At 47.8% G+C, this 25,745-nt stretch overlaps 1 protein-coding gene across 1 annotated transcript in view; it reads right to left on the bottom strand.

Moving 5' to 3' along the window:
• Positions 1 to 25,745, bottom strand: part of LOC142579613 (acid-sensing ion channel 3-like) — a 57,316-nt gene that overhangs the window by 12,242 nt on the left and 19,329 nt on the right. Inside the window, exons 2-8 of the mRNA XM_075690003.1 lie at positions 20,459 to 20,807; positions 15,519 to 15,682; positions 11,420 to 11,538; positions 10,420 to 10,580; positions 4,916 to 5,020; positions 1,965 to 2,079; positions 1,567 to 1,654 (exon numbers count right to left, since the gene is read on the bottom strand). Of these exons, the coding sequence (XP_075546118.1) occupies positions 1,567 to 1,654; positions 1,965 to 2,079; positions 4,916 to 5,020; positions 10,420 to 10,580; positions 11,420 to 11,538; positions 15,519 to 15,682; positions 20,459 to 20,807 (1,101 nt within the window). The remainder of the gene's footprint in view (positions 1 to 1,566; positions 1,655 to 1,964; positions 2,080 to 4,915; positions 5,021 to 10,419; positions 10,581 to 11,419; positions 11,539 to 15,518; positions 15,683 to 20,458; positions 20,808 to 25,745) is intronic.

Genomic DNA, 25,745 nt, shown 5'->3' with positions numbered 1-25,745 from the left:
TGCGCTTAGTGTTACACTGACAGAAGAATGAATGGACGAACCTAAAGGAAAAAGACGTGGATGTACGTTACGCCGTCGGTGTAAAACTAAGAGCAATACAATCATGAACGCCCGCCAACTGGCACCGTTCATTGCTTTACTAAAGATAATAATGTTTCAATGGGCATACGGTGTACCTAAAGTTTACTCAAAAGATTTAGCAATGCTTTTAGCAGCGTTGCAGCAAAATTTTGCAGAAATATGGCGACTTTTTCGTCTCACTTTAGCGACATGCTTCAAAAAATTTTGGCAACATTGAATGCAGCATACGTAACGTTCTTAATTTTTTTTTATTGTGCCACATACTCGACTGTGGCAAAATGCATGGTGCCGTACGCTTGATCGATAATTTTCTATCTCGCATTCGATTACATTACTCGGTGCAGATCAATCACGAACCCTGCACTATACGGTGTCCTACACAGGCTACCAAGAATTTATATTTTACTCTCGCACAACGGTTAAGAACAAGCGCACTTAACCTCGGCCGCCGTCGCCAGTTGTTGGCGTATCCACCGCTGGGCTACCAATTTGATGACGGCGCAGCTGACAACAATGGCAGCAAACATGCCATAAAAGCAGTCTGAACGTTGTCGTCGTTGTTCTTTCGTTCTTTCCACCAGAGCTTGCGCGGACAAGGAACGCGCGGATAACACAGACTTCCGAGAGCAAGGGTGACGTGGCGTCGCAGCGATGCCCTCTCCCCTCATTCAACACCTGGCGCGCTAGCGCTACAGCAGGTTTTCCATTTCGCCTGCTCTGCTCCGTCGAGGCGCACCCGTGACGTGGCATTGCAGCCAATGGCAACTCCGTCAGCGCACTCTCGTGACGTAGCGTCGCAGCCAATGGGAATTAACCTGCCGTTTTGCTGCTACAGACGACAGACGCCGGTTTCTGCGCTCGATGGACCATTTCACGCTCTCGCATAAAAATATCAGCAGACTTCAATGGTTCATCCGGCTCTGAAATTATTTGCTGCAGCAGCACAAGGCTTTCACAAAGGACACCACCCCCATCTGAATAACTTATTTGCGGCGCACACAACTTTTATCGATCGTCTGCTACATCACTGCCAATTGCGGCCTCTGAAGTACGTGCACAGACACCACCACTTGCAGAGTCAATGTAAGGCGCAAAATGCCGCACAAATTACGAACTGCCAAATCTGCGCGTCGCTGTGTGTGCGTCGAGCTCCCAAGTGTACTATTACCGCAGGGACATGAGTTTGAATATCAGATTTTGTCGGTGGCAGACTTATGTTTTCTTATGAAATCGGTACGTGGTCTGACGACATCGACTTCAAAGATACGGCACTTTGTCGACAGTAACTCCACCATGATGACGTCACCGTCGCCAACGAAAATGACAGCCAGAGGGTACCCAGCATCTCGGCTCTTAAATCCTGTCGTTTTACCTGCCTGTAATCTAAATTGCATTATTCGCAATCGCTCGAGGCTCAAGCGAACTAGAACATAATGAGAAACAGAACCACGCGCAGCGGGCTCCCGTGCGCTGCCGACGACTCACACGCATGACCGGTGGCACCTGCACACATTCTCTATCGACTCCAGGTTCATGATGACTTGCACTTCCCTGAGGCACTGCTCCCGCGACTCTGCAAGTTCCGGAGACAGAGACGACGGGCGCTGTAAGAAGGGCGCCACATCGGCAGCGTATGTGTGTCTGAGCGACCGTCGGTTACCGTACACACACACGCACACACACACACACACGGCAGCAGTTTCGAAAAGGCGAGAACATGGGACTGAGATACTCAGTGCATGCAGCAATTAATAAAGGGTCTACAGCAAGCGCACTGTACAGTGTACAAGTGCAACGATAAAAACAGCAGGTCATCCAACGTCTTGGAAGGAATTAAGGGAGGATGCGGGGCAAACGCAAAGGCGATCGTGCCCACGCCGCACCTTCACAGATGGGGTATGCTTTGCCGCCCCGCCTGTTCGACGTGGTGGGCAGGTCGCGGTTCTCGCAGCCGCACATGCGACGCGTGTGGTCCTGTTGGCACACGTACAGGCAGTCCTGCGCAACGCGGTCACAGCGGTTATACACGGCTGTTCCAAAGAGTAGCCATGATGTTGCATTCTGGGACAAAGCGAAAGTTACCTGACGAGGGTTGACGTTAACTTGCTGGCACGACGTAGTAACAGGTATTAAGCAAAAAAATGTACTATATATCTCTTATCATCATCATCCATCCCAATACTTTCGCTCCCCTTCCCTCTTCCCCAGTGCAGAGTAGCAGACTAGAGCGCACTAGCTCAGGTCGACCTCTCTGTCTTTCCTATCAATAAATTCTACTTCTTCTTCTGTGGTGACAGCTATTTTGTGGTACCAGGTAACCGTATTAAGTGCTTCGAACGACATGGACGAAAGGACAAGAAAGAAAATGGAAACGTAAGGAAGAGACCATAGCGCTGATCTTTTTTCCTTGCTTTCCGTCAACGTCGATTTGAACACTTAGTACCTGTCACCGCAAAACTTACATGTGTGAGCGAGCCGGCAACGGCTGTTGTTTGTAATAAACAAGCACCAATGTTGGACACAACGTAGTTAACCTGCACTGACTTTTTTTTTTTCAAAACTAATTTTCACGTCGGCCAATTTTGTGCCACTGGCCAATGTGAAGAAAGCACGAAGAGGTCAAATGTATGGGCTACCAAGTGTAGAGTTTACATTTGAAATCACAAGGAAGATGACAGGGTCATCGTTGTACTTGATCACGCGGTAACGTTGCTAGACGTTGCACATGGAAGAGAAAACATTATGATCTAGACCCAAATTCTTACTGGTAGCTTGCAAAACGCAGCGCAGTTGCGTATGGTGACTTTGTTAAAGACGAGAAGGCTGATTTAAATTCCAGACTTAATTAGCAGCCGTATTTTTACTATGGGCATATATAGGACATTTAGGGCAGAGCACACGAAAATGTCCGTAAAGTAAATATTATCAACTTTTAATAGTTATCAGTACAAAGGAAACTGACTCATCTGGAAAAAACATAAGAGTAAAGCCGAGAGGTTAACCAGTCTGAGCCCGGCTGCTACCCTGCACCAGGAATGGAGAAAGGGGAATTGTGCTTGCCTGAACCTCTCGAACTTAAAGGGGAGTGAAAGTTGAGAAGATAGTTTCTCATATGCCTCTTCTGTGTTTCTTGGGGGTTCTGCGACATTAAAGTTCTAAGGAGCTGTGTCACATTGGTTGTCACGGGTACATTCTACGGCATGACTGTACAAATTATTGCTTTGCCGTCCTTCACGATACCATAGTGCGCCGCGTAGGTAGTGATATACCTCTCACGTCTTATCAGTACGAGCAATGCAAAGATATCACGTGCAGGGCGTGCTATACGATAATGCTTAGCATTAATCTCGTGACCCGTGTATCAAGCTTGTCGTTGGACTTTGTCCGCCCTTTCACTTTCATCGCAAAGAGGTAAGGCAGAACAGTAGCGCAGAATATTCAGAGATAGTATTAGCACTATAGATTTATTCGCTGCCACTTGCATTAGGAAAAGGAACGGTTCTCAATAATAATGTTCATTATTGCTGTGGAACAAGGTTAGACCCTACAAGGTATAATAGCCGTTGTAGGGGTGTAGGATGTTGCGACCTCGAAACTACACCAGCATTACGAGTGAAACCGCAATGAAAAGTTCCGTGTTATTTGTGCCATTTGACCGACTTGTCTATAAACCGCAAAAAACCTAGGTCGGGCTTAGAATACACTATCAAAAACATACCACTCACCCGAGTTCATAAGCATAAATATCTTGGCTTGATCATATCACATGACCTAAGATGGGAATCGCATATTAACAGCGTCATACCATCTGCTTTAAAACGGCTGTTCTTCCTCAGAAGAAGACTTCCAGCTGCGCCACCGGAAATTAAACTGCTATCATACAACGCATTTATTCGCCCAGTTCTCGAACATGGTAACATAGTTTGGCTTCCTTATACACAGCAGCTTATTAACAAACTAGAAGGAGTGCAGCCAAAGGCAATTAGATTCATCTTTAACAAATACAAGAATAGCGATTCCCTTACCCAACTGCTAAAATAAGCTTGTATTCCTACTCTGCGAAACCGCGCCAAACTAGCAAGACTAAAATTATTGTTCCAATTACTACACAATGCATTACGAATAAATAGTTCGTTGTATATATCCCTATCTGACACCAGACCTTCCCGCCATAAGCATTCACTAACACTTAAACAATATGCATTTCGCACTGACTGTTTTAGATATTCGTTCTTTCCTCTTGCAATAAGAGAGAATGGAATAGCCTGGAGCTCTGCATAACGACTAACACATCGTTGCCGAAATTAGTAACCCTTGTAGAAGAACTGTTGCGCAATAATTAGATTATGTTAGCCGGAAATAACACACCACTCACGTTGTTGTATAAGATAAAATCTGTATAAGCATTGTATTTTCCTATGCAATTTCCCCCCTTTTTGCCAAGTTCACTGTATCATTCATGTTTTATTTCCTGCCATATGTGTATATCTGCTTCGCGTCGACTACAAATATCATTTTTGAAGTTATGTAAACCTGTTTTTATCGATATTTGTGAGTATACAATATATGCCCAACCTGTAAAAATCCCACTGGGATTGACAGTATCTGAAATAAATATAAAAATTTGAACTCCTTCAACGTGCAACAATACCTCAATACACGGACGTTTTCGTATCCGTCCGCAAGTCACCGCATAACGAGTTTGCCACGGTTGGGAATCGAACACGCGGCCTTACACACAGAAGCAGAACGCCATAGACGCAGAGCTACTATACGGCTGGTCGGCTTTCACTAAAACGTCCACTAAAGTAGCGCTTGAAGCGCGTATACGTACCTCCCTGGTATACATGCTGTTGTTGAGGCTGAATCCCCTCAAAGGGTGCGGCCAACGGCTACGGCAAGGATACTGGTACGGCTCCGGAAGTGCTGTCCTTTTCTCCTGCGAATCGCCACAGTGAGGCGCAACAAAAAAATATACAAAAGGATTCAACAAAATGCGCTTTCAGTTTGCTACCCTACTCGGGGAACGGGTGATGAAAAGAAAGAAGGAGCGCGTAGAGACCACACGGGGATCGGTCATTTAGGTCGCTCGACTTAAGAAACTGCAGCAGTGCACGTGTCGCTTACTGAGCTTGCAATGCACGTCACCACATTCCAAGGACTTTTGTCGCCGTCAAATGCACCATGCAACAAATTACACTTCACACCCCGTTACACCACCTGGACTCAGGCCGGGCCAGTAAGGCGCCGGGGATGTGAAGAATGTTTAGGTGGCAACGTTTCAGTAGCATATGAAACCTACTGAGAGCGAAATGGGGAAACTCTAACTATGTTCCAATTGTTTGTTTTGTTTTGGTCTTGGTTTTTAATCATCTCTCGCTTCTTTTACATGAACCAGCAGTATGACTACGACGCAAAAATCAATAATGTGTTCGTAGGTCGAAAATAGGGGATTAGTCGTTTTGACAAAGAAGGTGACAAGCCTGCGCCGCGGAACATGCAGCGGTCACAGCGTAAGCTGGAGAAGCGGCTCCATGGGGGACAGTCGTAAAACTGCTTGAAGACGCTAACTGCAAGTACCGAGTATACGGGCCACATTTTCGGCAACACGCACTAGACGGTCTTCGCGGCGAAGTCTCTTGCGTCGTCCTCACGGGAACGAACTGTGTACTGTCCCGCCCGTCGTCGACGGCGAGCTGCGGCTCGTGAAGCTCTCTGCAGACTGGTCTGCTGAGCCCGACGTTCCCTGGTTGCGGCCGCGCAAGTAGCTCTACGATTCGCTTCTTCAGCAGTATGGTTCGTACCTTGCGAGTTGGCGCTACAACGTGTGCCGAAGAATAAACACAGGTACCGAGACTACGCGGCGCACATGTCACATCCCTTGACACGTGGCACGATACGATGCAGCTACTGCATGTCATGACACCTGGTGGAATAGAACGCAACTACAATGCAAAGTTAGCGCGTACCGACGCTACGCGGTGCGCATCTCACATCCCGTGACTCCTCGCGCGCTAGGACGCCTGTATAGGGCATGTTTCCGCAGGAGCTAGCAAACAGTGGCGTGGCGCAGTGGTAGGGTAGCTGACTCGCGCGCCGAGCGCCCGGGCTCAGTCCCGGCCGAAAGTGGATATTTATTTTTCTCATTCCTGCCGTTGGCTGGGACGGACACCTGCGGCGGCGGTGGACAACATCGCCAACCGAAACGGCTGTGGATTGAGCCCATAACAGCTTGCACTGTAAAAAATTGCGCAAGAATCATCGACCATGATTTTCAACGTAAGCGATTAGCCCAAACGAAAGAGCGAGCGAGGGAGCTACAGCCCCAGCCTCCCCGTCCTTCCCGTCCCTTCCTCTTTTGCGCAAGAACTCATGCACAACGCTCTCCCCTCCCCTACGCCCCTCGCCGCAACTTCAATGCGCGAAAGCACGCACCCTTTTCCTCGGCGCATTTATATCGCAAGCCCGACCACAGGCCATCAACCACCGCGGAACACCGACCACCGCCAACCACGGAAACGGGCGAAAGAGGCAAAGAAGGCTATTCGCTTTAAAACTGTAGTTCGTCGGCAAATCCGATGCTTGATAATCTTGCGCACCGATTTCTTAATGCATCCCCAACATAAAGATGGCGCGATCGAGGCTTGATAAAGACGCTCGCTTCATGCTCATCCGACGGTGAGGCGTCAACACTCACGCCATTCATTGTTGTCTCCTAAAGGCGTGAAGGTTGCGCTATTCGAAAGCTTAGTTTCGATTTACTGGATGAAATTGCCTGAAGTTCATTAAGCGGCAGAAATTAGAAGCTTCAATTTCTTGCATGTCTCGAATCGGTGAAGGACTGTTCAAAAGACGCGATGGATGACATCTCGCGTTACGATCAATCGTCATACTGCTTAGGTTAAACAGGTAATTAGCGGAATTTTCAAAATATTGCCTAATTACCAGTTTCATTTCAAATGAAAGTAGTAATGTCATTTTACATGTTGAAGTCATCTTAATATGTATGTCTCTGTGGTAAAAACAATCCTGAGGGAATTGCTTAAAACTGAATCTTCTCCATTTCTTAAAAAATTTGAACGTGTTTTTTGAAACGCTCTGTATATCTTCCACTGACTCAGCTTTTTCATAACGTCTTCCCGTTTGCACACTTTTTCTTTTTTTCTCCAGGTTATAACACTCAGGCGTGGTACTATCGGTGGGCCTCGACACCTATGCGCGAGTTAGCGAGTGAAACATTTTTCCCATAATCCATGTCCGGAACGTCGTAAAGCTATATGTGTGGATGTTTGTTACTCTTGAGTGCTTTGCAAAACTGGCTTCTCCGTAGTAAATGTCCTTGCAGGAAAAAGCCTCCTTTAGTGACGGGTTTGTAACTCCACTTTGGTGTCACGGTGCTTCACTGCACACACAGTCATCCCTTCCCTCTTTTCTTCTTCTTATTCCCCCTTTCCTTCACCTCCAGTGTAGGGTAGCAAACCGGACGCTCGTCTGGTTGACCTCCCTGCCTTTCCTCTCTCTCTCTCTCTCTCTCTCTCGGTTTTGCCGGAACGGTACTGAGTACTGCAAGTATTTAGGTGCATGCGCCACCCGACCCCGCAACCATGGCAACAGTAAACGTAAAAAAAAAGTTATCGCGTAGGCTCTGTCCGGGACACAGCAGCAGGACACGTGATACGTCTTGTGCGTGTTGCAGATGGTGTGTGTTCACTACGGGTCCAGAAATGACGTAACCAAACACGAAAGTGGCAGTTGTTTACACATTATAAAGCTTACGCTCTTATGTTTCAAATAATTGAGGGTCCTATGGTGTAATCCTGCAATCATGTTCGCTCCTTATTTGTAGTGAGCCCGCCGTGGTCAAAGGTGGTGGGCGCATATTGGCACCTCTTTCTTGCCGCCCGAGTCTCTCCATGACATTTCTGGACACTACGTACCAAACGCGGGGGCGCCATAGCCGAGCAACCGTCAGATTTCTGCAACTAAATGCACGCTTGTGAGCCTTTATTATAACTCCTGGTGAACTTTATAAGTGAGACTGGTCTAGACGATCGCCTCTAGAAGCTGTGAGACGTGCAGTCAGTGCGACATGTGTTTGCGCAACAACTTTTTGGGACAATATTACTTTTTGTATGGACAAGATTATTCTTACGTGTATTGCGTCTACAGTGCGCATCCGCATATTGGACAACGTGTATATAGTATCTCATTGTACCATAACATAATCACCCTCTACCTACCTTTCCCTGTATTTCCCACTTCCCCTTTCCCCAGTGAGGAGTAGCAGGCTAGAGACACGCTCTCCAGGCCGACCTCTCCTCCTTTCTGTTCATTAAAGTCTACTCCTCCTCCTGGTGAGCCAAGGACTGAGCCTGATGGATTACCCCTGCTGTGGCAGAGTGAGCTCTCTCACGTGAGATCACTCCCGCTCCGTATCGACAAACGTACTGCCGAGCTACGCCCACTACGCCTCTCTGATTTAGCTCAGATCGCGTCCCGCGTGGCGCCAAGACGGCGCCATCTGCGCATGGGATGCACGTATGGTCGAGCATCCTTTCCTCTGCGCAACAATGCCAAAGTAAGGAGCGTGAGTAGTACGGTTGCAAAGACATAAGCGACGAGTTGAGGTTACATGTTTCCGTTGCATTTCGTTATGGGCGGTTTAAGCGAAACCATCGACCACTGCTGACCGAAATGAGAGACGTTTTTCACGTCAAAAAATAAACATATAGACGCCTATCGAAACTGAACCGGAAACCCTTTGAGAACGCTGTAGCGGGCATTCGACACACTTCATAGAGTAGTTTGAAGCTAAATGTTTCGACAGAATTAGCCGTCTGGTTGGGAAAGTTAATTAGGACTTTGAGAGTGACCCCAACCAAATAAGCGAATTTATTAGCCGGACGTTTCGGAGCCCATTCGGCTCCTTCTTCAGGGGGTATTCTTCGGAGGTGGCGGTGTGCAGCCTTTAAAGGGTCCTTCGTAAAAAAAAATTAAGGGACAGCGCGGAAGGTGGGGAGACACTTGACCGCGAACCTTTTCTTTACAGACGGGAAGGGCGAAAGGGATGAGATAGCTGCGGCGATACTGGTCGCCTGGGATGACCGATGCTAAAGGCGCTTGACCTGCCGAAATGCCGTTGAAGGGTGGCGGGGGCGGGAAGGGGGCGGCGCAGACGTCTTGGTGTTGGTGTCCTAGAGCGGGGATCTAGACCGCTCTAGGACACCTAGAGCCTAGACCTGGCTGGATGTCTTTTCTTCTTTTCGTCGCGTCACCAAGGCTATTGATATACACAAAGGGTAGGTTGCCCATCAATGCCTTGCTCCGACCTATATAGGTCGGAGCAAGGCATTGCAAAAGAGGAGTGGCTTCTGCCAAACTCTGGGTGAATGGTGCCCCCTTTCTCAAACATCACGGTCACATTTTTTTTTCCTCTCCTCAATCACTCGACCACATGACTACGGAACATGAAGCACCTCACTGGCTGACTATCTGCTGCTCAGCTTTGTGTATGCGGCATTCGCATAACAATAATATTGATGCACCAAAACGGTCGATTTCAATGACATCAAAATCGATATCAATGGCATAGGACCGTGGATCGCTCAGTTTAAAGAAATCATTACGCCCGCGGACAACCAGAGTGATGTAAAGTAGAGCTTTAATGGCATCAAAAATTTCTTGAAGACAGCGGCATTGTTGGGCGTTATCAGACACACATATAACAAAAAGAAACGTTTCGTTCATAGCAGCGTTTTCGATATTGTAATGTCGGTGTATAATGTCGGTGTACTGCGGTTCGCATTGTTCTTCTGAGTGATTCCTTCTAATCTCGCTGTGTTTGTGATAATATTCGAATTGTTTCGTTGTCACTTTATTTGTAATACTGTGGTGTTGTTTTGACTGCTATGCGATAACGCCGGTGTGTGTGCATTAGTGGTTCTTCTGTTTTCTCCTATGAAACTATGTACAAAAGTACAAAAACTATGTAGGGTGTTCCAGCTAGCTTAGCCAATCTGTTCAAAGGAAAAAAGAAATTATTTGAAAAACACACTGCATGGTGCGATTTTAAGACCTAAGACCTTTGGCGCCTAAACACTGCAGGTTTTATAATTGTAGATTGCACCACGTTTCTTATACCTTTTGTTTTCCTTAACACATAGGTAACTAGCGTTTGTCTGGACACATTACATGTAATCGTACCACTTGCTCAAGAACCAAGCGGAAGCCGAAGCCGTAATTGAGCGTCCAACATCTAACACTTCAATAAAAAGAACATAAATATACATATACATTAATGATGAAGACGTGAAGCGAGGTGCCGAGCTTCGCGCTCACCATGGCGAGGCTGATGTAGGTCACGTATCCGGGCTCCGCGAACACGGCGTCGTTGCAGAGCACGGGACGGAAGCCGTGTCCGTGCACCATGACCACGAAGCCCATCTCCATCGAGGTGGGCAGGTACTCGTGCGCCTGGGCGTCCAGCACGAGGTCCAGCCCTGCAACGGCCGATGCGCGCACATCGCGCGATCCCACGAGGTCAGTGCTCTGCGCCCCCCCCCCCCACCGGGGTACGAGAGCCCTGTCGTACGACACCACGTTCTCACGTGTACTACAAGATGAAAGCGTACTCTATTTGAGGCGTCTAACGCCTCGCAAAGCATTGCGACTGTAACGAAGCACTTTTGTATTCAATGTTTGCAATACGTCTTCCGTGCCATTTCTGGGGAACCGACAGGGACGCCGTGCAACGTAAATTAAACGCTGATGCCTTATACGTGCCAAAACCACGACCGATATGAATATGAGGCACGCCGTAGCGGGGGCTCCGGATTAATTTTTACCACCTGTGGTTCCGTAAAGTGCACCCAATTCACACTATACACGCATTTCGTCCTCATCGAAATGTGGCTACCGCGGTCGCTATTTGTTCCCACGAGCTCGTGCTTAGCAGAGTAACGTCAAAGCCACTAAGCAACCGTGGCGGGTAAGCGTAATGCAGAAAGGGTACAGTCGGCCACGCATGTAAGTTTCCGGGGCCAGGGTTTCATGGCAGATATGAACTTCGGTTCTGTTCAAGCATTGCACTTCTGATTTAATGGATCCCTGTGTAGGTGGCAAAGGCTCCTCACGCCTTTGCTCTACCATGAGCTCGACCAATTCTCGACCATGAGCTCAGGCTCCGCTAGAATTCAGCTTTTTTCACAGTGTCCCGTAAACTTTAGTGGCCGACTACGCTCGTTCTAATCTTGACTGTTTCCCCTTCTACTCGTCTTTACGCTCTCTCTCCTCTTCCCCTATAGTGCACGGTACCGCAACGAGTGTTGTCCTATCTTACCGTCTTCGGGAGATGCAGCCGTCTGGTACAGGTAGAACTCTTCATTCTTCTTTTCAGTCGAGCCGCAGTGGAAGCAGAAGCAGTTGCCGTAGTGTGAGTCGAACGTCGTGCTGAAGAACCTGCGCGTGAAACGCTTCTGAAGCCGATATACTCGAAACGCTCTTCGACGCTGAAATCACTCGACAGGGAGAAAAGTGCGCGGTAGTGTGCATAACGCGCTGAGCCACTTTTGTAGGCAAACGAACAAACAAACATTCAAATGTGGCGAATCGCAGTGTACTGAACAACCGCGACTAGCATCGCGGGTGTCCACATGCAGAAATGGCTGTGCTCGAATGAGCGACTCTCGAGCTATAGAGGGAAGGATTTCCGAGGCACCCGTGGATACCATCGTCAACGATTATCAATGCACGCGAATAGCCGAACGCTACAAGACAACTATTCGCTTAATAAAGGAGTGATGCACTCGACGATACGCGTATATTAGTTACAGTGAGGATATTGAGGTAGCGTCCGTAGAGAACAGAACCGTTAACCAGCACATCTATAGTTGTGGTAAATGCGGACAGCACACCCTTCTCAAAGATTTTTTGACACGATGTGTTAGGCGACGAACGCGTCTATACTCGCGGGCAACTTTCTGCGGCAATGAAGGAAAAGCTGCGGAGGCAAAGCGGCGCACAAGTGACAGCGCTTTTGAAAAGAGTCCCGCGTTTTAATCCACGTTCGTTTAAGCTGGGGAAGACAAAGCATAAACGCCTTACTAGCAACAGTTAAATAAGACAGAACACACCACTGAGCGCAAAGGTTTACTTATTTTGCGGCTTTTCCCTTCCGCGTCTAGGGAAACGCGACGCCGTCATTGTCTGTTCCGAGCAACTAAAAGCACTGTCAACGCTGCCGGACTACTTGGCGAGGTAACACATGTGCAGTCACGCGCCCGTAGCTTTCCCTTCATTGCCACAGAAATATGTCCGCGAGTATAGGGTGCCTCGATGTCAGCTTGAACACGGGTCAACTCAACTTTCGAATTGGGCAGAGCCAATTCTTTGGGTGTGGGCCACTCAAATTTTGCGGGTGAGCCAAGTCAATTTTGGGAGTGGATCAACTGAATTTTCGAATTGGGCAGTCCATTTTTTGGGTGTGGGCCACGGTGTGCTGCTCACCGTGGAATTTCGCAGTGAGAGCCGCAGCAGGTCCAGCACCGGCAACGTGACGTCATCACTTGGTCACGTGGGTTCTGGTGCCATCGGATGTTAACGTAGGACGGACGCCGGATTTTCCGCTTCATGAGGCATATAATGCACTCGCATTAATAGAAATCGCTAGAATGGAAGCTACCGCGCCTGCTTACCAGCAGAGGTGAAGCTAGCGTTTGCCCCTACTTAGCTTTGAAAGAGCACCTTGTCAGGTGGTGCTCGCTTACAGATAAAGTGTTTTCTTTTTTTAAAGTAAATAATTGGAAAATAAAACCTGGTTGTTCCCGGCGAAAGTATTATATTCGGCTGAGTATCAACAGCGTGAACTCCGATAAAGTTAGCCAAGACGTTCAGGCTTTAACGCTAAACCAGGAACACAAAAATAGACGTCATTCAGTATCAGTACAACAAAATTAGTTATATTAAACTGTTGGTGGGAGTATGAGGAAAGCACTTCTCTTCTTGCGCAATAGCCGAATCTTTTATCGTGCCCTTCCTAAGGTGGCAGGTGTGCGGCTTCACTTTCAGAAAATCATTCCAACTCCTGCAAAAAAAAATTTTTAAACCTCCTTGCCTTCGACTAGCAACCTCAGACTATACCAACCATGAGTGCCAACAACCCACTACGGAAACGGGTGAAATAGCCACAGAAGGCAATTCCCTTCAAAGCCAGAGACGAGAAAAAGTTATGCAGATCGCACGAATTAATGTTATGTGAAGCATTGTGCAGACAGCTAGCTATCCAGCCCCGTTTGGGTTTCTACAAAACATAACCGAACACTTCGACATTTTTATTTCGATAGCAATTGTGTGGACACTAGAGGTGAATTTTCGCAGCCGCCATGATGCCTCGTATATATCCATGCACAAGTGTGCTAAGTATTCCCCAATGAAGCCTACGTGCAAGTCTTGTGTTTAAGCTTCCTTAACTTTAACCTGTGCCGTATATGCGCGGTATATGCTAAACTATACAACAACCAAAGTTGCTCAAACCAGGTGCATATTCTTGATTGAATTATTTCTCATATTTTTCACTTTAGAATCACACTGCGCAAACAAAAGTTGTGAAAACTTTATTCTTAACGTGTGAATTTATCCCAAATCTTTGGAATATTAAAATGCAAAAATGAAAGAAAGAAATTAGTGTTCACATTATGAAAATGGTGTAGTTTCACTGGTGCCGCTCCTTGCGGGCGGCGCCTTGGCACATGCGCGACACTGGCCTACATATTTAAGTTTTTCAGGGTGCCAGACAATTTGGCGCCCCACGTGGGTCGTATCTGCGTATAGCCTGGTATAGTTCAAGAGCAACGCTTTAGTAAACCAATGCGCTAAACTTTGCTATCGCTGTCAGTGCTTCCCCATTCGGGAGCAACTACCAATTTTATGTGTGTACCTGAACCGCACTCATCCCGAAGGAAGCCCGAAGGAAGCCTAAAAAAATCCGTCCTCCTGAAGGACGCCCGAGTTTACAAAGGAGTGTAGAATGGTTTCCTCGAAAATAAAATTGAGTTGCATGTGAATTAGTTCCCGTTTTTGTTTTCCTTTGCAACAATCTCCTTTCGTGAAACTTACTCCCTCTTGCGGATTTACACATAGCCTATTTTTCTGATGCGCCTCTCTTTCTCACTTTTTACAACTACCTGAAAAAATATATATACTTACGTATTTGTTCTTGTGCCCAATATTTTAATACGGCCACTACGCCACCACAGCGGGTGTATATATATATATATATATATATATATATATATATATATATATACGAAATGTATACTTCGGCTGACTTGATCTTGGGCGATTAATCCATTTGGTATGTGCCACTGTGGCAAGAGCTACAGATGCCTCAATAGCAGCAGCAGTCAAGATACATGTTGCATATGGTTATCTGCGCACACACCGAGCCAGATAAGCATATGCGATAGATAAGCATAGACGATAGAAGATAAGATTTCCTCGTAAAGAGTCATATCGACTTCATCCTCAGGGCATCGGTGCGCAGACATCGCACACTGTGCGTCCGTCTGAGTGGGCGTTTTCATTTCGGACGGTGTAGCGCATAGACATTAAAAAAATACGTGTGAGATTAATGCGGTGGCCTTTGTGGTGGATTATCATTGCATGAGGTAGCACGCTGCGTAGGATGAAAGCAAACATAATCGTACGCATCGTCGTTACCGTATTTAAATACACACATCCGCATAGCTGCAGCTTCGCTTCGCGTGGATTCCAACGAGTGCGTCGTATCGGCCCAACTTTGTGCGGACTTCGTGGTACACATTTCTTATATCCTCCTGACTTAGTGGAAATGAAGAGGACTTAGTAGACAACGAAGAAGTATGGAGGTCCTGTTCTAACGGTTACAGCATCGCGCCGTTGGGCTAAGGGGGGAAAGAGGGAATGTTCGTTTGAGCAACCAGACGCGTTCTTTTTTTATTGTTACTTATTCTTGTTGTTGCCAAAGAGACTAGAAATGATGCTAGACAGGAACCTCTACCTACACATCTAGCTATCGCAAAGTGCCTGTATAGATAAGCCAAAGAACTATTAAATAATTATTCCTGGAATTTCAAAGTACGTTCCGAAGAATTTCACGGGACCTAACAGACGCCGTAGGAGGAGCTCCGCGTAGCCGAAGGACACGAAATGCATGACACACGAGTGTTTTTGCATTCTACCCCCATGAAATTCCAGAGGCTTAAACACAAGTGCGCCAAGCCATTTGGAAAGGTGGCTGCTCGCGTTCTGTTGGAACTCGCTGGGCAATGAAGGTACACCCGATGGAAAATTTGTAGTTTGTTGTATGTCTTGTTGGTACGGCCGGTCGTATAAAATGAACCTTTTATTCTTTTCTCTCCTATTTTTTTGTGTGTGTGGCTGCAGATTCGTTTCACGCTTACCTTGTGTCGGTGCAGTTTCGTCGCGCGTAGCGGCAATGCACGACGGTGTCCCCGAGCTGATGACCGAGACGAAAGAGACGTCGAACGGTGCTACGTTCCTCTTTGTTTCTCTGGGCCATCCACACCTGCAGCTGCTGGGACAGGCCGTCGTCAGCTCCATTGGGCTGCGCACACGAGAGTAAAGAGGATGCTTCAGTGTAGCCTGGACTGGAATTAGAAGTCTTCTACGAAAAAAAAAAAAGAATGGGCGACAAGCTATTGTGCTTTAACTGAACGCTGCACTGTAGCAAACCGCCTTCTCTCTCAGTTGCCGTTGATATCACCATTACCGAGCGAACTTGAGCGCTTGGAGGCAGTTCACAGAAAGGGACTTCACTTGGCGATGGGAGCTCCTCAGGCAGCTTTAAAAAAGAAGGTTAGCATTGAAGTAGTGTCTCTTCCACTCCGCCTTTTGGCATCTCAGGCCTCGCTGACGCAGCTAAGGCTGGGCGAGACTCCGCAGGCACGGCGCTTCTCCGGCGGCCAAGAGCAAGAACTCGCTCCCATTTCCATGCGGCGCTGAAGACTTTCTGATCTTTAAGATCCGAAGGGCCTAAACGGAGCCGCCTCGACCAGCTATGGTCCTCTTCGGACGTCACCAGCAGCCTCAATGTACCCCACCTACCGGCGAAACGCACCATTTCAACTGCCGAAGCAAAGTTTCTTGGGCTGGGCCATTTGAGTACAGCGTTTCAAAGCCACCTACTAATGTACACATACGGGTCGGTGTGCGTACAAACAGGTAGCGTAGGTAGGTGTGGACAGCCAGGTAGCGGCATGCTGCAAACCCTCCCTCGATGTGTCATGGTCTGGCCGGCTGGATCGCGTATTTCGTCTTCAGCAGCAGAAAGCGCCGAAATTACAGCGGCTTTGCAATAACTACGCGCCTATTCTGTACGAGACGTCGTGGTGCTGACGCACTCAAAGTCAGCGTTACAACGATTACACCGTGGTCTACCTCGAGAGAAGTTTACAAGGCAATCTCTGGCACTGATAAAAATATTATGAGCAAGGGATTTAACGTAAAACCTTTAGTAAATCCCGTCCCACATAGGAATTGAAGGAAATGAGAAAGTTGACGCTCTTGCACGCCTTAGCGGTTACATGCGTCCCAAAAGTGAGAGCGCCAAACACCTTTCAGAACGCTAAGGACGCAATCCGCATTCACTTCAGGGCAATCCACAAGACTTCACTCGAAGGCTGTGTGACCCATGAACTTGCAATGCTCGCGAAGAAGCAATGCTGTTGCAACGCATCAGAACTGACTCCGCGTACTCCCCGACTTGGTTATTCAAGACTGAACGATGTGCTTCCTCGCTCCTTCTGTGGTGCTATCGGCGACATCGAATGTTTCATTTGGCCAAGCCCGCAGTTCGACACAGAAAGAAAAGCAATGGTCGACAGCCTGCAAAATAATGGTTCTTCGCACAGGACTTTTGATGACGTCGTTTTCTCTGGAGGGCCCGCTGCAATCGGGAAAAGAGCGCAACAATTGCTGATATGTCTTCATGCGAGGCACGGGGCTCTTCAACACCTGGTGACATACACAGTGACACTCACAGGAGGCTCAGGCGGAACAATTGCTGGCTATGTTAACCCCACCTGCAGCAACACCACCACCCCTACCAACAACAACATTATGGTTGAACACAGCGTCACTTGTTGTCGGCACCAGGCATTGCTGCTGATGCCGAAAAAGGAGACAAAGTGGCGATCTGTCTCTCATATAGACAGCGCCTCGAGCATATAACGTCCAATATTCCGCACTGCTTCATGTCGGAAAAAAGAAGCGCCCCTGGTTCCTTTACACTCATTTTATTAATAAGGTGAAATGAGAATTACTTCTCTCCACCTTGCGGGTTTCCGCAGAACTATTATGTCATTCTCATTTTATTTTTCCTGCGACGGCATTCACGAGCTCGGAACTGAGTTTGTCTTGTCCATCCGTCCTTTGCGTTACGCCTACGACGACCTGTGCCGTGATCGACGTTATTGTGTCGTCGTCAGGCCGCCTCTTCGTCCTGAGCTCCACCATCTTCGTGAGGCGAAGAAAAGGAAACATTTGCTATTGCTACTCAAAGATAGCTCTGATCGCACTTGTCTCATCACATCCACTTCACATGTTAGCCAGCTAACACTTATATAGTGACATTAACGAACGTAGCCCATCGGAACTACGGCTCATACGTTCTGGCGCCCTAATCAGAGTGCCGGTCGGGCTGTACTGTGTCGAAATAAGCATGCAGTACTTCAGAGAAGCTTATGCGTGACGGCGGCTGCGTAGCGTGCGAAGCGTCGTGTGCTGTCAGGTATAGTGCATGCACATCGGAGGCCTGCATGTGGCAAGCGCAAAATGCACTGCGCTCGTTTTCGCATGCAAGACAGACGTCCTGGCACCCAATTAGCATCGACGACGAAGCAAAACCGCATATGCAACAAACCACGGTACAATGCAACAAGCAGCGGTATACTGGGAGGGGTCATTGACCGGTGTCTCTATTATTCAGAGCGTAGGTTTAATCTCTCCTGCTTCTTGCATCCCCTGCAGTAATAGGTAGGGGGTATGGGTTTGGTATCACCTGAATTATCTCCACTCGGCAACAAGTACTTTCTAGGACACTTGCTTTATACGGTACTCACCTGCATGCGCCTGCGAGCCCAATCGCAGCATACAAGCTCAGTATACATGTCTAGGTGTGGCACGCCAGGGTTTGAAGTATAGAAACACTGTTATACTGAGGCTCGCGTCTTGTACAATATTCATTTATCGCTCAAGCGATCATTCACGAGCGGACCTCAATAAGTCCAGGGAAATCATTCGTGCTCGCTTCGACCGTCGGCCACGATGACGGCAGTGATGTCCAGCGACCACAATAGGACAACAAAACGACGACGAATATGTGACAGCAGGACGTCAATTCCGAACACGGCACATAGATCACACGTCGCAGACTAAATATCTTAACTTGGGTGAGGATAAAGGAAACATGTTTTCTTGAAAGACGCCACGAAAGTCCGTTGAAGTACCCTCTAACTGAAGGAAGTTCTGAAATGAACGGAGTTGTAGCGCACAAACTGTGCGACAGTAATTATGGCGCACCCTTTAACAATAACACCTAACTATTTGCGTAGTTCATGTCTGTGTGTTGTACATAGAAAATAAAATTGAATAGCAAAACGATGCAAATGGCCTCCTTCCATTTCCCTATTGGACTGTTCGCGTGTGGTTTCATGGGCGCTATTTTGGGGGTGCGTTGGTGTTTCATTAGCGTACGCCGAGCCACTTGCTTTCTTTACGTGGCTCAGTGAATATATGATGTTCTTTATGCAAAATAGAAGTGAGGCGTGCAGACAGGACACAAGAGTACTCTTGTGTCTTCTCTACTGTTTTGTCCTGTCTGCACGCCTCACTTATATTTTGCATAATGAATCGTTACCAACTAGCTCAGCTTTCTGTCGTTCTAAGCTTCATATGATGTTCTCCTGCTGAAAACGAAGCACCGGGTTCGATTCTCGGCCGCGATGGCCATATTCTGGTTGAGGAGGCATTAATAATAATAATAATAATAATAATAACAATAACAAGTTCCAATTTCACCCGAGAGGTACAGCATTGGTGGTGATATCAAAATATTACACTACACGAAGTAAGCCTAGTAGTTTTATTTACCGCATAAATTGTAGCAAGCAATCGCTTACTAACTAGATTAACAAGCCTGGTACGTCTCACGCGCGCAGAGGCAAACAGGAACAGATGTCACCGGACGTCCGCGAACACTCGCTGTCACAAACCTGGCGCGATGAGAGAGCGCAGTCAAGAGGGGAGCGAACGCTTCGTGCTGCCTCTCGCTTCCACGCGCGTCTCCGAAATTTGGGACTACGCGATCTCCAAACACTAGCCGCGCGGGACAGCAGAGCACGTCAGGCCACCAGCCACCTCAGCTAGCCCTCACCTTTGCACTGGCCGCAGATTATCCGCAATGTAGGGCGCTCGGGCCGCGTATGCGCTCAGCCGCCGAGCGGACAGCCTGTGCAGAATTATACCGCCAGGCTGCGGTAGGATGCAACTTAAGAAAAACAGCAGTTGGCAACCAAGGCACACGGACCGCGCGGGGTTGTGTTACTGCGCCTGCCAGTCACAGAAGCAAACAACATCGTCGTCATGCAGGTCTTCATGCGACGTTTTCAAAATGGCGTCGTACTTGACCTCTCCGGAGCGTCTGCTGTTCTTTAAGGGTCTTTTCATCGGCGGAAGCGATGAGGTGTGCAGCAGACATGGACAAAGCGTATGGAGTCTGAGCATTTCACTCTTCAAAAGTCCGCGGTACAGTTCATTTCACTGCTGACCCTGTTTTACTCGTGACACTCAAAAGCCAACTGAAGTGAAATTTGGCAATAAATGGTTGCAGCGAAGCAAGCGTTTTATTTCAGTTCAACAAAGAATCAGGCTTTTACCCTTCCGCTGGAATAGACGAGTGAAGAGGTACAAAATTACGCGCTTATAATTTTATTTTTCTGGTTACCGCCTTACTTAGGTAACAGGGAAAGTTTGAATTACGAACTATTTGCAGCCTCGGGGAGGAAGTGTTTGGCGGATATGAGGGCGTGGGCGGGGCTTCACTGCCGACTTGAGTTGTATCCGACTGTAGAAAAGATGCGCCCCCCACCGCACCACCCCTCTTTCGTTCGAAATTTATCATATGACCTCGGCGCGCCACCATCCTTCTTGGCTCGCCTTCGCGTGCTTTCTCTCGCAACCACAGGATACGGCACGTGGGACACGACAAGATCTTATCGCACGTGGATTTTATACAGAACTTCACAGGGACGGTAAAAAATCACCCGGAGTACACAGGCGTTTTCGCGTTTCGGTACGACGAATTAAATTCTTGCCCACTCACGTCGTCGTAAGTGCTGTTGTCAGCGCAGTTTCGTTCCAAGACCTTCTCGGGCGCGCCCTTGCTTCCGCGAAGCGAGGCCTGCGCCGCGCAGAGACGGGACCTCCGCAGCGGGTTGGCGTTGCAGACGGTGACGGCCGGGAAGGCCATGGCGAGGCCCTGCTCGGAGCTGTAGCTCGTGGCCACGGGGAAGCCGGCGTACTCGCTGAACACCATCACGCACTCGTGGGCGCATTGACCCACCAGGAGGGCGACGACCACCAGCCAGCACAGCTTGCGCAGCAGGCCGCCTCGCCTACCGCACAGCACGTCACAGCCGGGGCCTCCGGATTCGGCCACCAGGTCGCGAAACCTAGAACGAGGGGAGCAGCGCGAGATGGAGAGGCGGTCTATATACCAGGCGAACGCTCAGGCTCATCAGTGGATTCACTGCAAAAGATATTTGCGCGCTTTGGGATGATCAACAGTGCACTGATACAGATAAATAAATAAATAAATAAACATTCGGAAAATACACTCAAGACTGCTTACGTGTGGGAATGCGAAAGCATTATAGTCCCTTTGGTCAAATGTTTCTTACTACACGTCCTTTGTTCGCGCGAGCTCTCGCCTGCGTTCTAACTGCGCCTCGATAAGGGCCAATCAAAACGCGCTCACTTGCCCGCGAGGAGTTCATAACCCGAAGGACCGCTCAGCGGCGTTCAATTGGACATTTAATGCTTCTTTTTTATCTTATACACTCATTTTATACACTCATGACGTGGCGCCACCTCCTCCCCATTGGCTGCTTGCGCTGTCACGTGCCCAATGTCGCACGAACTAGGCCGCACCTTTAGTCAGCCAGAGGGCTGCGGCGTGACTTGTGCAATGAAGCACGCACTAGACTCACCGTTGGTAAACCACAATTGTGGAGCCGCCGTGGCGTCAGGGAAGCCTACTCTTGCAACCTGGAGGCCCGGGTTCGATTCCCACCCAGATCGAAATTTACCTCATTTTCCTTTCAAAGCCATTAATTTACTTTGTTGGCAGGAACCTCACTGAGAAATTTGACGTCAATCCGACCATTTATTGGCGTGTTTTTACTAGCTCTTTGCACCGTCTGCCATTTTTGGTACTATAATTCGCTCATGCAGCCGAATACGACCGATTTTCGCGTAATGGGGCATATACAGTGCTAACTATTCAGGGTTTCTGCTAACTTGGGCCAACTATTAAAAAAAAAAATATAAGTGTTACGCATGTCAAATTGTCGCATTATTGTTCTGAGCCATATGTAGCACGTCATGTTATTCTTTTCGACCCTCCAAACTGGCTAATTAATAAAGATTGCTCAATTAACTTTTACATTTCTTTTCGCGTGGGGAAGAAGAGCGACGGGCCTGCGGCTGCTTCGGAAAGTCGTAGGTACGTTGTCGATATTCGTAGATGAAGGGCGCACAGAGAAACGGGGAGCACCATGATCTGGACGGTGAGACGGGAAGCTCCACCTAGGGGGCGATGACCAACGACTGCGGCAATGACGAGCGAGATGTCCAACACGCGAGCAACTGAAACAAATTGGTCCGGTGTTCTCCAGTCGGCAGGGTTACGACAACGAGTTGAAACCCCTGATAACGGGGAAGCAATGTTTGGGCGGGGCCGGTCCTGACTGACAGCGGTGGCATCACGAATGGGGCAGAGAGACGGGAGGCCTAAATTTGCTATCTCCTGTTTGACAACGGCCTGTATAAGCGATACAGAACATGCGTTGTCTGTGCAATGCTGACGAGGACCGGCGGGAGACATGGCTTCGAGCTCGCGACAAATTAACCGCGTCAAATTTTCTTGTCCAGACAGAGGAGGTCCACGTGGCTGTTCTTCCCACGAAGATGTCGGAGCTGTATTTGGTAGCCTACTGAACAGCTGCTTAATACAGCGACTCTTCATCAGTTCGAAATTGCGGCACTCTTTGATGATCGGGTCCACGGAGTCATAGTTCTTTCAGATAAGCAGGTTGAATGCGTCATCTGCTATGCCCTTTAGGATGTGGCAAATCTTGTCGGTCTCGTTCGTGTCTTTGTCAGCTTTATGACAGAGCGCGAGGACATCTTGAATATACGCCACGTAAGAGTCTGTTGACGTTTGAGCACGGGTCGATATCTCCTTCTTCGCTGCCAGCAGACGGCCAAAGGGCTTTCGAAAGAGGTCTAGAAGCTCCTGCTTGCAGTCGTCCCAACTCATTATGTCGTGTTCATGGGTCTCGTGTCACGCTAGCGCTGTGTCCCGGAGGTAGAATATCACATTCGCTAACATTAGCGTTGGGTCCCACCGATTATTTTCGCTTACACGCTCATACCAGGAAATCCAGCCTTCAATGTCCGTACCATCGATGCCATTGAAGGTCCCTGGCTCTCGCGGCTGGGACAACACGACGGAGGTCAGGCCAACGTTTGGCTATGCCATTGGCCATATACCATGCTGAATACGCCGGTTCTCGTCCAGGTTTGGGTACGGGCTAGTTGGTATTCCATGGTATCAATCGTCACTTACAGCGCATACATATACGAGGGATAAAAAGGACGACGAAGACAAGCGCTGACTTCCAACTGATTTTTATTTTGAGAAATAAGCATATATATACTGAGACACCAAGACAAAAGCGCCCCCTACAAAGCATCAACCCGACATGAGTATGCATTCAAAATTCATGACCTAAGATGAACGAGAGCGCATGTGCAACTTCAGAAAAACCAGTTCTTTGTCAGTTAATGCAATTGATGGCTTACTAACTGAGTCACCATCGGCAATCGCTGCTGCTTCAATGATAAGTCTGGTGCATTCATTAGAATGCCTAGCTAAGATAGTGGTTTCTTCAAAAAGCGGGATACAGCCGCATTGTGCGCAATGAACACCTCGGAACCCTTCCCGCCCTTTCTAGGTACCATAAAACGTTTATTATAGCGCCCAGGTACGGCTACGGAGCCTTACTGACACACTTAAAATGTAATACGCAAGACAAAACGAGGAGGCGGTGTTTAAAGGTAGTAAATCATACAACATGATTATCCACATATATACGAAACACAGGAAGTGACCTCTGAAATATGTCAATAGAGGCAGAAAACTTATTACACTCCTTTTTCGGTCGAAACATAGGATGGTGTAAGGACGCACAGAAACCGCGGAATGCTACCTGGTATGCTTTTGCGGCACGGAAAATTACACATGTTCAAGAAGCTTCGGACGATGTATGATGCCATGGCCCACATTATAGAGGAACGGGTCTGATTTAATAACGTCATGGTTTTAAAGTTGTAAGTAGAGGTGTATTTGAGAGGGCTGTACTATGGTCGCCAGAGCGGCAGAAGCTGTGCTTAAATATCGATATCAATTTATTCTGGACGTGTTCAATGAGCTCAGAATTATTATTATTATTATTATTATTATTATTATTATTATTATTATTATTACTATTATTATTATTATTATTATTATTATTATTATTATTATTATTATTATTATTATTATTATTATTATTATTATTATTATTATTATTATTATTATCCTGTTCTTGAAGTGGAACAATTCACATTTTTGCGGAAAGGGCGACTCGCAGTTGCCAGCAAACAAATGTTTGGAGGCGCAGATACCGCGAAATGTTCGTTTCTCTTCGCAGTCTATAGACATGCAGGCTTAAATCAAGGGTGCCTGTTCAACCAATTCAATGTACTGAGACGATTCCTCGTAGCACGGCTGCGCTAGATTTGTCTTTCCTTTCTGATGCCCTGGTCTTTAGACATTTGCTTTCCTACTGTACATAAAAGCGCAGCGTTTCTGAACCCCCCCCCTCCATATCCCCCCTACTTCATGTTCTCTATGACGCCGAAGCAAAACCCAGATAAGTTGTGCCTCCGTCGCACACCTGAAAAGGATTACACTTACATTGTTTCTCGAAGGCCGTTATCGGGAAGTGCCTGCAACGGCCATGAGCATCACGTGAAGGATGCTAAGCGCGTGAGAAACAGGCGTCAGTCGTTTGCACGAGCCAAGTCACACAGCAGGCGATAACTGCGCGGCACGAGAAGATGGAAAGCTAACAAGCGCCGCGCACAAGTTTCCCGTGTTTTTACAGACCACCGCACGCGTCTCTGGAAAAGGGGGCCGCTTCGACTCGCGCACGCACAGGTTTTCGCAAGCTCCCCTTTCTGCGCGTCTAAACATTCAGAGCTGTCGACCACGCCTTGTCAGAAGGGCGTTGGTGTCACTGCGCTCTAGCGATATGGGAAAAAAGAAACTGCAGAATTTGCTCGACGAGGGGAGCTATAAGTATACAAACAAGAAGGACTAGAGTTTTTGTTCGCGCCGGCTACACATGTTTTATGAAAGATTTCAAAACTAACCTGTGCAGGAGACCGCAGTAAACCGGCAGCTTAAATTCGGGAGCAGATTTTCGTATTTATGCTTTTTAGTTTGCATAATTAATTCGGTCGATCCAAACTGCCTGGGTTCGCCTCCAAAAGGCGGCTCGTTCGTCCACGCCCACGTCGACACGTCTAAGTAAACCGACATTCTTTTTTCTGCTTATTTCAATCGTTCAAACTTCGAGACCTGTGAGACAAATACCGAAAGTTCCAAACTCGGAGGAAGGCGCGCATTACAGGCACTGTTTTTGCAACTATCGACATCACGTACGTCGTGAAGCCGACAAATAAAATTAATATGAAGGACGTGAAATGCACGTCGGGTGAACATATTGAGGCTACAGAGCATGAAAACTTGAGAGGATTTCACCCTCCCGGTGAAGGCCCGTTCAACGCTTGAATTAAGACTCCAGGAGCACGATGTATGTGTTTGTAGGGTAGTCAAGTTCCGCTCGTTCCAACGATTAACAATACTTGAACGCCTTACGGCTCCGCGCATAAAACTGCGACTATAAAACGATTTCCGATAGCAAACTCAAGTGAGTCTCTTGCACACAGTTCCGTTCACTTTCGGGCTCTTTCGTAGATTGCAGCGGCAAAGGCACGTTGAGAAACTCGCGCTTGTAATGCGCAGATACTTCTGCGTGCCTTGGTGAATCATCTTTGTTTGCTGCTGTGCGTTAATGTGGCGTCACCTATAGGATGTACTCGGCGAATGACTCCTACAGCCTCTAAGATTTTGGTGCACACATTAGTGTATTTCTCGGTCTTTCTTTGCATGACTACATACAATATACTTCTGAAAAGGTGACACGAACCAGTAAAAAATACGTGTACAATTCTCCGTCTCAAGAAAGATGTTTGCGTGATCGCGCATTTTGGAGGCACAT

The sequence above is a fragment of the Dermacentor variabilis genome, chromosome 4, assembly GCF_050947875.1.
Source record: "Dermacentor variabilis isolate Ectoservices chromosome 4, ASM5094787v1, whole genome shotgun sequence".
Classification (NCBI taxonomy): domain Eukaryota; kingdom Metazoa; phylum Arthropoda; class Arachnida; order Ixodida; family Ixodidae; genus Dermacentor; species Dermacentor variabilis.
The sequence above is the reverse complement of the archived record's forward strand: the minus strand, read 5'-3'. Positions and strand labels throughout refer to the sequence as shown.